We start from the raw sequence: 13,829 nt of genomic DNA, 5'->3' as shown, positions 1-13,829 counted from the left end.
CAGATAGGTTAGTGTGATCTGGGATGGTGGTAAAAAGACATCAACAGGCAGAGTCATGTGCCACTGATCCCACTCATTTCACAGAATTACCCTGGCAATCTGGGTAGGTGAGGGTGTTTCAGAAAATTTGATACACACAGATTAATACTGGCAGTGAAAAACTGAATCCTGAATAATGAAAAATCCTTTGGAAAAAGAATAAAATAGACAAAGTATCTAAAGATGAAAATCATGTTCTGTGTGCAAGTTCACTGATCTCAGCTGTGGTCTCTGAAGGGTCATGTCCGGGCTCAGCCTGACCGGTTTAATGGTGCCTGTAGAGCTGGTAAAGCACTGCTCTGCAGTGGGCTGGGTGGGGAAGATCTACCCTGGATGTGGACGCATCCTGCGGGGCCCTAAGGGAACGAGAAGGCAGAGGCAAGGGGAAATGTGCCTGCTGGGCTGGACTGCCAGCACTCCAAGCTCTCAGGGGGACGGAGCCGAGCTCTGGCACCCCAGTCTCCAGCATGCAGAATGCCTACTGTGGGATTTTCCAGCCTCTGAAACCCGAGTGCCAGTTCCCCTAAGTGAGCCCCCATGTACATCCATCTTCCTGGTCTGCCTCTCTGGAGAGCCATAATATGATGGAAGAGATTCGAATGAGACCCTCCTGCCTTGTGCCAGTGCTTGTGCAGACTGGTCAGACCTGTTTGCAGGATGAATGTTCGCAGTACGCTTCTACCAAGAGTTTTTGGTAATCTGAACCAAATTCAGTTTAGCAAGAGGTAAAATAAATGGAACTGGTTCCTAATATCAACCAACATCATGAAAATTCCATCACACCACAGGCTAGCAGTACATGTACAGTATATGCTGTACAGTACAACTTGTTCACCAAGAAAACTGCTGGGGGCAGTGTCACAGTCTGTAATCCCAGCAGCTTAGGAGGCTGAAGCAGGAGGATCACAGGTTCAAGGCCAATCTCAACAACTGAGCAAGGCCCTACCTTAAAGAATAAAAAAATAAACATCAAGGGCTAGGGAATGTATCAGTTCAATCCTCAGTACCAAAACAATATTAAAAAAACCAAACCACAAATGACAACAGGGTTAAAATGCATTTTACAGTTCTCAGACTTTAAAAAGTCTTTAGCTCTATCAAAATCTAGGGACCTCTCTTTTTGTGGTGCTAGGGTTTTGGGTTTGGGCCTGTAGCATGCTGGGCAAGCACTCTACCACTCAGCTACACCCCAATCCTGTCTATTTTATCATTACCAAGGTACTTGTGAGATTACTCCAAAATTGCCTTCCACTACTTAGAATTACTATTTAAACATTTTGTAATTATTATCCAAGTAGTTTTTTTTAATAAGATCTATTTTTAAAGAAAAAAATTACCCCAGATTTCTGGCTGAAGCCCATGTAAAAAGGTAATCACTTTTACAAGACTTTTCCCAGGACAGTCATTTCAGACTGCCTGCTTGATAGTCCCAGAGGAAAATCTTAGGTTATTTCATTTATATGCATTGACGTTTTAATAAAACCCTTATAAACAACATCCCTTCTGAGCGGCTTGCAGAGCTTAGGGATGTAGCCTAGAAATAGAGTGCTTGCCTAGCATGCATGGGATCCTGGGTTCAATCCCCAGCACCACAAAAAAAAAAAAAAAAAAAAAAAAAAAAAAAGTGCTTTAAATGTCCCTTCAGGCGAGCAAGTGAGCTAAATAAATATCAAAAACCCTAAGATAAGCTGGCCAATAAGATAGATTTCTCCAAAACAAGTTCCTTGCTGATAAATATGAGGGAAAATTCACCAATACCTCTGGATGACAAGCAATTGTGGGAAGAATGAAAAACATATGAAATTCTACTTCCTTAATCTGTCTTGTCAGATAAAATACATTTTCATAGAACAGGTAACTTTAGGGTTCTTTCATAATAAAACAACCTTGCCCAACAGCCCCAGGGACAGCCCGTATCAGTCCTTTCGCAGGGGAACCGTCTCTTCCCGTATGCCCTCCTTGGTCACAATGCAGATCCTGAGGGCATCCCCAGTGTACACGTCCCTCTCAGCTGCAGAAATGAAGACGTCCTTCACCAGCCTCATGGCTCTGTCCAAAGACAGTGGCACATGCTCCACGTTCTGCATGTTCTTGAAACCAACCTGTAAGGATAGGAGGCTGGCATGAGTGTCCTGTGACAGTTAAGGCCAAAGAAAGGTTCCAGTCATCCCCAGTACTCTCTCAGATCTGCAGATTCATAGTGAAAATATCACCCTAGAATGTCCTTTAGACCAAGAACCTGCTAGTCCAGGATGAATCAAAACCTAGGGAATATTTGTTGGCAAAGCTCCCACTCCTGAGAAGCTAAATCAAACCAGGTAGACACAGGTAGGCAGAGTAAGAGATAGTGCCATAACTAAGAAAATGGACCAGGACCATTTTCTTTAGACACCAACTAGATTAGGTTCACAAGAAGCAGGCGGAACCCGGGCAGGCAAGTGCTAAAGGACACACTGCAGGTTGAGAGCACCAGGCGTTCCTGACTGCAGGGGAGGCAGACAGGAAGAATGCGTGGTTTCAGGGAAGAGCAGCGTTCAGTGGTGGGTGGTGGGAAGTGAGGCAGATAGGCAGGAAGCAAAGACCTGGCCAAACAAATCACACTTCACAAGTAAGCTAGGGAAACCTGGAGGCAGAAAGGGGATTGGGAAGTAAATCCAAAAATGCACCTTTGAATCTCAGCAACTGTGATGGTGGAGATGAATGAAAAACATCCCTGGGAGTTAGAACCAGGAAAGTGAAGGGGTAGAAAGGCATTTTCATGACTTCAGAAGGGCAAAGACCAACTGCTGCAGAGGTCAGAACTCAGAGAGCTGGCAGAACAGACATGGCATGGTTTGGGCAGGGCAACTGGCCAGGTTAACTCAGCAGCTCCTTAGGAAAAGGAAGAGCGCTAGGAGGGAGGTGCTACATCTGGCCATGGCTATGGCCACAGCCAGACGCAGCTTCCTTACCTGGTTGTCAAGCAGGGGCTGCAGCATGGCACTTGCTGAGCCTCCAGCCTTGAAGGAGTCTCTCTGGTAGGAGCCCACTGGGTCGAAGCTGTACACAGCTCCCTTCCCTTAAAGAAGATGACAGTCTTCGTAAGGACGGCACCCCGATCACCACCCAGACCATGGTAAAAATGAAAATAAATCCAGTCAAACCATGATATGAAATGTACCATCTTGGCTACTTTAGCCAATGATCAGAGTTCAACCCTAGGGTCAAACACTGCAGACAACCTGCTCACTGGACACCTTATGTGCTCTGAAAACTCACACTGCTGGTACCAACGTGTGGCCCCAACACGCAGTGGGATTCAGATGCCCTGGCTAATGGTTACAGGGCTTGCTCTAATTTCTGACCAAATCCACTATTCCTAAATAGTGAACTCATATAGTTTTGACACAGATCTGACAGTTTAAAATTTTTGTAGTACTGAAAGTGTGAGTGATTGCAAGGAACACTTAATGTGTTTAAAGCATTAAACCTATCCTTAATAAAGGAGAAATTTTAGAAAAACATAAATGATACAAGTAAAATATTAGGTTTGCCCAAAATATAACAACTTGAACTACTGGAATGATAAAGAATAGCTTCTTTGTTGGGTATGGTGGTGTAAAAACGGGATCTGAATCTACTTCCTTGCAACCTGACAAGAGACTTGTGGGGCCCTCAGAATGTGCCTGGTAGACTACACTGAAGCAGGTATAAGTGAAGCAGGTATAAGTGATGCTCACTCTGGCATAAGATCTTCCCAGTGCAAAAGCACAGACCCTATGACTCGGTCATACCGCCTCATTAACAAGGAAGGCACTTCTGTATCACCCAAGAGCAAACACTTACAAGCAACCAAAACTCATCAGTAGAAAGATGGCACACACACACAATGAAAGGCAGAGCAGTGCCACCAGGGCAGAGCAAACCCTGGAGCCAGCCCCACCCCTCAGTATCCCAATGTGGCTGCTCAGGCCACGTTTCAGGGATAAAAGGGTTAACATCTGGTGTCACCCCAGAGGGTCGATGAAGTTAATACACTGAGAACACTCAGGTAATTTCCAGTGCACACATGTTCAGGGTGCACCTTGTTACCACTATTCAGCAGCCCTAGAAGAAGACTTACACGTACATAATGGGACTGGGGAATACAGGACAACGCAGAATGAAGAGCTAGGTCATGCACAGGACAATCTCATTCTTTTAAGATGTAAGGAAGCTGTATATATGCTTATATAGGTATACAAAAGCTGGGGGAAAAATAGCAAACTGTACTTGATCATCTTTGGAGTGTGGGATTAAATTGGGACAACAGTTGACACCAGAAAAGGAGCACTCCAGCAGCTCGCCTGGGAGACATGAGGTAGGGAGAATCTCTTACCACTCATGCACAACTGCCATTGTTATCTTTGTGTTTTTTTTTTTTTTCCAATGCAAAAATATGAAGACTGAATTTCCTGCTGGATAAGACAACGTGGAGTCCCCCCAAGAGAATCTAGGGACATGGCTTTGAGGAAGAAAAGGGCCATTCACCTCAACCAAGAAGGAAGGGAGAAGAGGCACAATGGCAAAAGAAGACCGAATCTCCAATCCTAACTGGTAATTCAAGCTGAGTGGCCACAAGTAAAATGAGACCCAAAAGGGTTCCTGAGGGTGGAACTAAGTTAAGAAAACCACAAAGAACAGATCTGAGGAAAGCAAAGGAAAGGGTGCAATCTGTCCAAGAACAGGCTTCAAGAGGCTCCTAGAGAAAGCAAAAGACACGGGCAATGTCTGTGCAGGGGCTTAAAGCTTGACCGTGAAGCACTTTTCCTCAACAAAAGAATCCAGAAACTCCATGATTTTCATGCAAAAAATAAAGTCAGATACGTCCTTGAGAGACACAGATGAGCTTTGGCTCTCCTAGCCAGGTAGGAAATGCTAAGACCGACAGACTGGGTAACACTCAGAGCCATCTGTGCAGCAAGAGACATTCCCAAAGGGTCAAGGACACTTTTGGCAGCACCCACCACATTTATGATTGAGGCTGACCCAGATGAGTGGAGTTTTTGTGAATCAACACTGAGAGACAAATCTACAAATAAGGGGATGCATGAGGTGGACACTGGGCCAGTACCCAAGTAAAAAGGTCCATGAGCACATAAGAGATGCCCAAAACATGTGCAAATTAAACAAGAACACACTTAATGGGCAAAGATATGCTACAAAATGCGTACCGAGAATGCACATAAAATCAAGCTCTCACACTGGCAGAAGTGAACATCCTTTCTAGAGGACTGGGCAGTAACGAAAACAAAAACAAAAAAACAAATAAACAAAAAAAAAAAAAAAAAAAAGGAAAAGAAAAAATTCCCTGGCCTGGTAATTCAACAATGAGGAATTTTTTCTGGAGGAGAAAAGCACAATTAGAGAAATACATCAAGGTACACATACAAGGACGTTTACCATGTTGTTTACAGTAAGTGGAACAACCTAAATGCTTGCAGAGGACGGTGAGGCACATTGTGGTACAGCCATATTATGGTACAGCAGTGAATCAGACACTGAGTCCTTATGCATACCTGGATTCAGAAGCTTAAAACTATATAATACATCCGATGTACAGTTAGAAAAATAGAGGTTGAACATCCCTCATCCAGAATGCTTAGGACCAGGAGAATTTCAGATTTTTAAATTTTGGAATACTTACATATACAAAATAAGGTATCTTGGGACTGGGACCCAAATCTTACTGTGAAATTCACTATGTTTCACATAGCCAAAAGGTAATTTTATTCAATATTTTACATAATTTCATTCATGAACAGTTTTGTGGTATGAATTTTTCCACCTGTGGTACCAGTAAAATTTTGAATTGTGGAGTACTTGGGGCTTCAGATTAGATACTAAACTGTACGACAGCACTACTCATGCAAAACGTGAGTGTACATGAGCAAGAATTTATTGTTCTCACTACAAAAAACCAAGGTTCCTTTTTGGGGAAAATGTCTAGAAAGCTCTGGCAGCAACGAAGAGACTGAAGACACAGACTCAGGTAACGCAGACATGGAAGGGTAGCTGCTCACCACGTCGGAAAGCCTCAACAGGAAGCACTGCTTCAAGGTTGCCTCTCAGAAGGCAGAGAAGCTCTGGACTCAGGGCACCAGGCTCAGAGCAGACAGGGTTCAGGAAGGAACGAAAATAGAAGCATGAAATGGAAAGCTGACAGAAGAGAGAAGACATCTAGCTTTCCTCCCCTTTGAGGCCTAGAAGGCTGGCACCAGGCATTAAGAAACTTTCATCCGAAGGGGTGCAGGTCACCTAAGTACCTAGCTGAAGGCTGTTGGTGGGCCGCATCAAGACCTTCTGCTATACAGTTCTGAAAGATGGTCACCTAGAAATCAAAAAAATGTGAAGGAAGGCTCTGCTACAGAGACAGGAAAGGAAATAAACAAAATCACACAAAAAGAAATCTAGTGAAATGCAAACAACACAGGAAAATTTCAAATTAAGTACAAAATACCTAATGGAACTAGGATTTTAAAAAAAAAGTCACTGAACAGGGAAAAGCTCTTAGAAACTGAAGACACCAGAAACAATAGCAATAATAAGAATAAAAAACTAAAGTTGTAGGCTGGGCATATAGCTCAGTGGTACTCCCTTAGCATGTGAGAGGCCCTGGGTTCTATTCCAGCATTGCCAAAAAACCCAATAAATACATTTGAGAAAGTCTTTAAAAATCAGAATAAAAACATTAAGAGACGGACAATATACAGGGCAAAAACAAGAAAATAAGGGGTAAAAATCCTCATACTTGTTGAGAAAATAAGGAAGGATAGCAGACAGAAAGAGAGCACATGAAAGAGGTAAGATCCCAGTCAAAGATCGTCATCCTTAAATGTCAGATTCTGAAAGAAAAATCTCAAAAAAGGCCACCCTGATTTTTTTCTAGAAATATCTGGAATATGTATGCCCCCAAAATAAGGAAATAAACCAAGAGGAAAGCCTGGGATCCAGTCACTACATGGAGACATGCATCCGTCCTGAGAGACTGTGTTTTTGGAAGCAAATGAAATCTAAATCACAAGTGGTAGAAAACAGCAGCACCATGAGGGGCAAAGCAGCTGTGGACCAAAGACAGATGGAAACATCAGGTGAAAGGACACTTTCTCAGATGTTGCCTCTTATCTGACAGAAAATCAAAGAGGTGTTTCAGAAAGGTTCTCAGAACACTGAGAAAGTACAGATAGTAATTACATCAAATGACTTTGACAACATCACTTTTCAAAAACTTTTTGAGTCAACTACTAAATACGTCAATAGTTCCTTGTGATCACTTAGGATCACACTTAGGTCAAGCTCCCGTACACCAGATTTCTAAAAGATAAAAATGAGAATTACTAACTTTAAGGCATGGGAGACCCCAAGGATAGAATAAAATAACTGACTGCTCAATGTGCACCACATGTAGCACTTGCTACGTGCCTTCTTATGTCATCGATCCCTCTTAGCTTCAGCTCCTCACTGCATGACCAGAACATGATCTGCTGCGCTAGAGGGAGGTTACAGCTCGTTTCCACTACAAGTGGAAAAAAACACATCTGGAAACCATGCCCCTCCCTTGCCAGAAAGCAGGGCTCTACCTTCTTCATCAAGTCCACCGATGATGTTGTAGACGTAGTATGGGAAGAAACGCCTTGAGTACAGAATGGTAGACAGCATTGCAGCAATGGCCCCCGTTGTCATGGCCTTATTATTGGAATGCTTGTACATCTGCAGGATTTGGTAAAAACAGAAGGTGTGTGGAGGTGGAACCTGCCAGTCTCTTTCATGATCAAACACAACAATAGCGACGTAAAGTGGTACTCCATTAGACCTTTAAAATCTCAAGGGAATGAGTACTAAGCTTGTCTTCTACTCTCTGGCACTGCAATAGGCACATGAGGTGCTCTGGGGAGGATGTTCCAAATCCACACCTACCCTTCACTGTGAACCTAGACCAGGGGCCAGCAAAACCCAGCATGGGCCAAATCCAGCCCAGTGCTGGTTTCTGCAAATACGGCTGTGGTGGAACATAGCCACACTCCCTCATCACACACTATTTCGGGCTATCTTTTCAGGACAACAGCAGAGTGGGGCAGCTGCAACAGAGGCCAAACAGCCCATGAGGCTGAAAATGATTGCCATCTGGCCCCTCACAGATCAATCTGCTGACCCTGATCAGAGTCAGATGTAGGCCCCTGTCTCTGCAAACACCTGTAAGAACAGGAGACAAAAGGCAGACCCTCAGTCAGTAGATAGCAGTGGTCTCACTCCTTGAAGGACCCCCCAGTGGAGAATGCAAGTAAAAACAACAGGTTCCTAGGACGACAATACACTGATTTCATACTCCTAGATTTATCAGACCCTTGGGAATCCAGAATTATTCAACGGAAATTCTGCAAAAATCACAAACATGATATGGATTTAGGTTGACTTAATTTTTGTCAATCACATAGCATCTCTAAAGAGAAACCCAAGAAGTACTACAAAACCATGACTTTCAAAATATAAAAAATGTTTAGAAAAGAGCTACCTGTAACAGAAGTTATGTAAAATATGCATTAACTATCACTGTCACATCTGCTAACACGTATGAAACCTTCAACATAAGGTCCTGAAAAGCACAAGTGACTGATGAACAGCGAAATCATTTCTATCCAGCTGAAATCGGTGCCAGTGAAGCCAACACACACCTGCCTAGTGATGGTGAAACTACTGGTGTATGAACAGCTTCAACTGATGGTCACAATAGGCAAAGCCACGTGACCATACCTTCCCTGCTGGCACTCTCCTACCATACCTTCCCCTGGTGGCCACTACTGAGGCTCCACCCTCACCCCTGGTCTACTCTTTCCTCTTCCTGCTCATGTGTCTGTCCACTAAGGTCAACAGCATGAAGAGGGAGCATTTCAGCTGTCAGTGCTCCAAACCAAGTGCCTGCTAACACACTCTGGACCATCTGCCCAAGACCGACTTGTTTGGTTTTGGAGGGAAAAGTTTCCTACCAGCCCCTCTAATGCTACTCTGGAGAAAGAACCTCTCGTAGTGCAGAGACTTCAGCAGTGAAGGAGCTGCTGTTTCACACTGAGACCTCTACGATGCTGGTCAGCAGGATCACTTCAGTTCTGGATACACTGTTTGCCTGTTAAATTCATACTTCTCCAGCTGTTCTAGGCAATAGTCATACTGCAGGCTTAAGAATCTAATGGATCATTTCTAATCTTCAATGGTGTAGACAGGTACAAAGCACCTACCTTCAGTCTTGCTTCAATAATCTTTGTCAGGGTAAGACAATCTCCATGAAAACCACTGCATCCAATGACTGTTTTGTCTGTTCTGTAAAAAGCACATTTCAGCAAGGATGGTTAAAATCTGATGGTGGTGTATTATTCTCAATCTTCATATCCAGTGTATTTCATTTGAAATGAAGGAAAAGGGTGTTCACTTCAGCAGCATATTAACTACAACAGGCATTACCCAGGTGACAAAATCTCATATGGGATGGTATCTGTAAAGTCAAGTTTAAAACTTTCTTTTCAACATTTAATACTCTCAAACTCTGAAAGCTACATCTTGAAAGAGGAAAGCAACGGCACAGAAAAAAGCAGCATCCAAAGACAGAAGTGGGCAGAAGGGACTGGAACAAACTCAGTGCTTCTTAGGTTTAAGATGTGGCCATGCTCGAGCCAGGAAACAAGGGGGAGCTGTTTTCTTCCTCACCTACTCCCCACAGACCACAAGGGCATGCGCAAAGGATCCATACCTTATCTATCTCATTCCCACTCCAATTCAGGCTTAGAGAACTGTGACTAACCTTGAGATTAACAGGGATTCACAGCATTTCCCAAATGATCAAATATGGACCACAGTTAACCAGCAAGATGCACTTAGGTGCTATACATAGACAGTTGTATATATGGCTTCATTTCATACGTTTTAGGAAAAGAATAACCTGGAACATTCAAACTTTGAGCCAAAACACTTCTGTTCACATAAATGGACTTAGACAAACAGATAGAGGCAGAGAAAGAAATGTTAACAAAATGCTTGTGGTAAGATCCTGGGGATGGCATATTGGTGTTCACTATGAAATTTGTTAAATGCATGTGCTTGAATTTCTCATGATAAGATGCTGAGATAAAAGCATATAGGTTTACCAAAAGTACTGCTGGTACCCAGATATGGCAAATATCAAAAACACTACACAATGAATTTAGGAAATGCTTAGAAAATTGTTCTGTAGAAAAAATACAAGATAAGGTCCCAAGGCCGCCTAAAAACTTATGAAACAAACTGTTTAACCAGTGGAATCTTTTGCAGCATTATCTCATCACAAAACATCATGAAATATATCCCTAGAAACATTTACTTACAACTTGTAACATTTGGGGCTGTCCCGGGTGTGAATTGAAAAGCCTTCACTCAGTCGAGTGTCAGAAGCAACAATCGAAAAGTCTTCACCAGCAATTGCCAATACAGTACTGAGGAAAGAGAGAGAAAATTAATGCTTCAGGATGTAACCCTACCTTTCCATATGGAAGAGTGTATCACAGGACACATATGGATAAAGTCCATGGATGTGAACAAGAACAGGATTCCAAATGGCAGAGGAAAGACTGGCTATAAATATCTTGAAAAATCCCTAATTCCAAGTTCAAGCAAAGGCACCCTGACAGAATAAATGAGAAAGCCACTGAATTATCATCATCAAATCAGAAACATACTAATGTAAGGGTGTAGACTAAAACCCCTGATATTATGAAATGACTGAGGACCAGGTATAGACAGTGGCACAACTCAATCAAGCTCAGTTCAGCAGAGGGGAGCAGTGCATCTTCATGTGACAGACTGTACATAACGTCCTGCACACAGCACACTCTGGAACTTGCTGACAAATGAGTGGACAGAGAGTAAACTTCCTCTAAGAGGCTTATAGCACAAACTCCAAAAGCAGCCTGGGTCCTAATCCTGGTTCTCCAACTTACCAGATACAAGAAGTTGGGTATGTTACTTAGCTTCTCAAGGCCCCAATTTCCCTGTAAGTCACTGCCTTGTAGGGGTGTTGGCAAGGGTTAAGTGAGCTGACAGTTGTAAAGCCCTTATAACAGTGCCTGTGCAGAACGGCTCTTCCAGTCAGTGAGCTGTGACTGTAGTGGCATATGCTTGAATGAGACAGTACAGTGTGATGACTAAGCACCTGGGTTCTGGAATTTCTGGAGGCAGAGACCTACACTTGTCACCTAACACTTGTGTGGCCTTTGACAAATTCTCCAAGTTCAAGTTAATGATAATAGCAGTACCTGTATTAATGAAATGACATTAATTCACATAGAACACCAAGGGTTGAGGATGTAGCTCGGTAGAGTGCATAAGCATGTGCGAGACCCAGTACTGCCAAAAAAAGAAAAGTCACAAAGAGCACCTAGCATAGTGCCTTCCAGAATATAAACACTTAGGAAACTTGAACTACTACTTTTACTAAGGAGTGTTTTCACTAAAGCTCCAAAGTACAAGAGAATGGCATTCCAGGGATTAGCAAGCAAAGGGAAACAGCTAATAATTACACAGTACATGAAAGCAACCATTCAGGTGGCCATTTTTGTGTAAGAGAGTGGAGGGACATACTCTTTCATGATGAACAGGGATCCTGCTATGGAAGCGCCCAAATGCCAAGCTAAAGATTAAAAAAGATTTATTTTAGCCAAGTAACATGAAGATTATCTGAGCATGAACGAGGAAAGTTCAACTTGCACAACAGGGTTTAAGACTACTCTGACAGTAACATAATGTGAAATGGGACAGAAACATGCTCCAGAAAGAGTACTGCAAAGGGAGGGAAGCAGGGTAAAGAGAAAGAAATCAGCATACCCCCAAATCCCCGCCCCCAACACACACGCACACAATGGACTGAAATGTGGAGCTGGGAAAACCAATTATGATACCATGATTTCAAACTTGTAGAAGCAGAATAATAACATAACTATACGGCACATTTTAAAGCAGAAGACATGGTTAAAAAGAGTAATTAGCTTGTTTTGTTCACTCTCTTCAGCTATGGTGAGAATAGAAAAATCAAGGCATAAATGTTTTACAGAAAACCAAAAACCAGAACTCAGGAACTTATGAGAAATAGAATTGGAGAAACAGACGTGGGAATTATCCTCCCAGGACGGGACATTTGAATGCTACCTGACAGAACTAGAGGTTAATGATAAGAAATAAGCCTCACTTTGTAGAAGCAGAGGCTGCCTGAAAGCCAGCTGCAATACATGCTAAAGATTGAGAAAGGGTGACAATGTAATAATCAAAAGGTTATAACTTTTAGAAGAGTAATAGCTTAAGCTGGATCACAAGTTGAAATGGATGAATGAGAAGTGAAACTCCCTGAAAATTCCTACTAACAAGAATTTATGCTGGGAGCAGTGGCACATGCCTGTAATCCCAGCAGCTCAGGAGGCTGAGGTAGGAGGGTCACCAGGTTCAAGGCCAGTCTCAGCAACTTAGCAAGGCCCTAAGCAGCCCTGTCTCTAAATGGGCTTGCGGGGAAGGACTGGGATGTACAGTACTAAAAAAAAAGTATAACAGTTTTATGAAAACGGGTCTGACAATCCACTTTATGAGTACTAATTAGTCATCACAGGACGTGTTAATGAGTGCAATGGAAAAGCAAACATAAACTCAGTGATGAGAGAATTCTGTGTAATTCAACTCCTGGCTCAATTCACACCAGGTCTGTGACAGAGGCTGTTTAACTTCTAAGAGGCCCACCGGGCTAAATATCCTGTAACATTTACTTATCCGGAAAATTAAATAATATCATTGCTGGGAGTTTACTAAATGTCTTTGATTCTCCCCAGAAATATTAAGTCGCTAAGGAAGAAAAAGAAATTTAAGTTCAAGAAATGAAGAGGTACCCAAAGACCACATTGCCCTTCAGTAGCATAACCAAGGCTACAGTTGACTCCTCACAGTCTTATACTCTCAAACTCTGAATATTCAATATTTCAAGTTCATTAAGGACCTGATTGGTGTTTCGGTTTTTTTTAATGAACCATCAGCACGCCTGTCATCCCAGGGACTACAGAGGCCGGCGCGGGCAGGAGGATTCCAAGCTCGCGGCCAGCCTGGGCAACTTAGAGAGATCCTTTCAAAAAACAAAAAGGGCCGGGGGTGTGGCTCAGCGGCGGAGCTCCTGGGCTCCACGGGCAGCAGCACAACAAAAGGGAAAACCGCCCGTCCGTGAGAACCGGCTGCGATGCACTACCCTCGGCGTCACTGCACAGCGCTCGGCGGTCAAGGGAAAGGACTCGGATCAAGCGGCCGAACGGCCGCTCATCACACGCAGCTGTCCCCGTCGCGGGCCGAGCTACAGAGCTCCGCCGCGTGCACTCGGTCCCGCCGCCCCTCCCCAAAGACCGCCGCCGCGGCCGTTACCCTCCGTTGAAGGCGTAGGGCGAGAAGCGCAGCCGCCGAGGGCCCGCGGCGCCGAGAGGCTCCATCTCCGTCAGCCCGCCGAGCCCCCAGGGTGAGACTGCGGACGACATCGCGCTGCGCGGCTGCTGCTGTCTCACGGCGAGATGGCGGCCCAGCCGGAAGTCGCGCCGCTTCCGGCTTCCGCGGGCTCCTCTATCCGGCTCACCTCGTTGCTCCTGGAGGTCCGCGCTGCCCGTGGCAGGAGGGCGGGCGAGACGTGAAGGGTTTTTTTTTAAGAAAAAGAAGACGTTCGAATTCGCTCCTGGCGGGCCAAAATGAGAGACTAGTCATACCAAAACCTTGGCCAAACTAGAGCAGCG

General features: G+C 43.9%; 1 protein-coding gene across 1 annotated transcript; it reads right to left on the bottom strand.

Annotated features, from left to right (window-relative positions):
• Positions 1-1,842: 1,842 nt before the first annotated feature.
• Psmb1 (proteasome 20S subunit beta 1) lies at positions 1,843-13,632 on the bottom strand. The gene is made up of 6 exons (XM_047559525.1): positions 13,471-13,632; positions 10,410-10,517; positions 9,291-9,372; positions 7,638-7,767; positions 2,991-3,097; positions 1,843-2,141 (listed from the first exon to the last, which is right to left on the bottom strand). The coding sequence occupies exons 1-6, from the start codon at positions 13,578-13,580 to the stop codon at positions 1,956-1,958; spliced, it is 723 nt and encodes a 240-aa protein (XP_047415481.1). The 5' UTR covers positions 13,581-13,632; the 3' UTR covers positions 1,843-1,955.
• Positions 13,633-13,829: the final 197 nt, after the last annotated feature.

This window comes from Sciurus carolinensis, chromosome 7 (genome assembly GCF_902686445.1).
Source record: "Sciurus carolinensis chromosome 7, mSciCar1.2, whole genome shotgun sequence".
NCBI classification, from domain to species: Eukaryota; Metazoa; Chordata; class Mammalia; order Rodentia; family Sciuridae; genus Sciurus; species Sciurus carolinensis.
Note: the sequence above shows the minus strand (reverse complement) of the source record. Positions and strands in the feature narration are given on the sequence as shown.

Bases quoted from the DNA above. Each gene is read 5' to 3' on its own strand.
- Psmb1 (XM_047559525.1), bottom strand. From the start codon at position 13,580: ATGTCGTCCGCAGTCTCACCCTGGGGGCTCGGCGGGCTGACGGAGATG. The intron at 10,518-13,470 runs GTAACGGCCGCG...CTCTTTCCTCAG, and splicing joins CCCTACGCCTTCAACGGAGG to TACTGTATTGGCAATTGCTG. The intron at 2,142-2,990 runs GTAAGGAAGCTG...CTATCCTTACAG, and splicing joins AGCCCCTGCTTGACAACCAG to GTTGGTTTCAAGAACATGCA.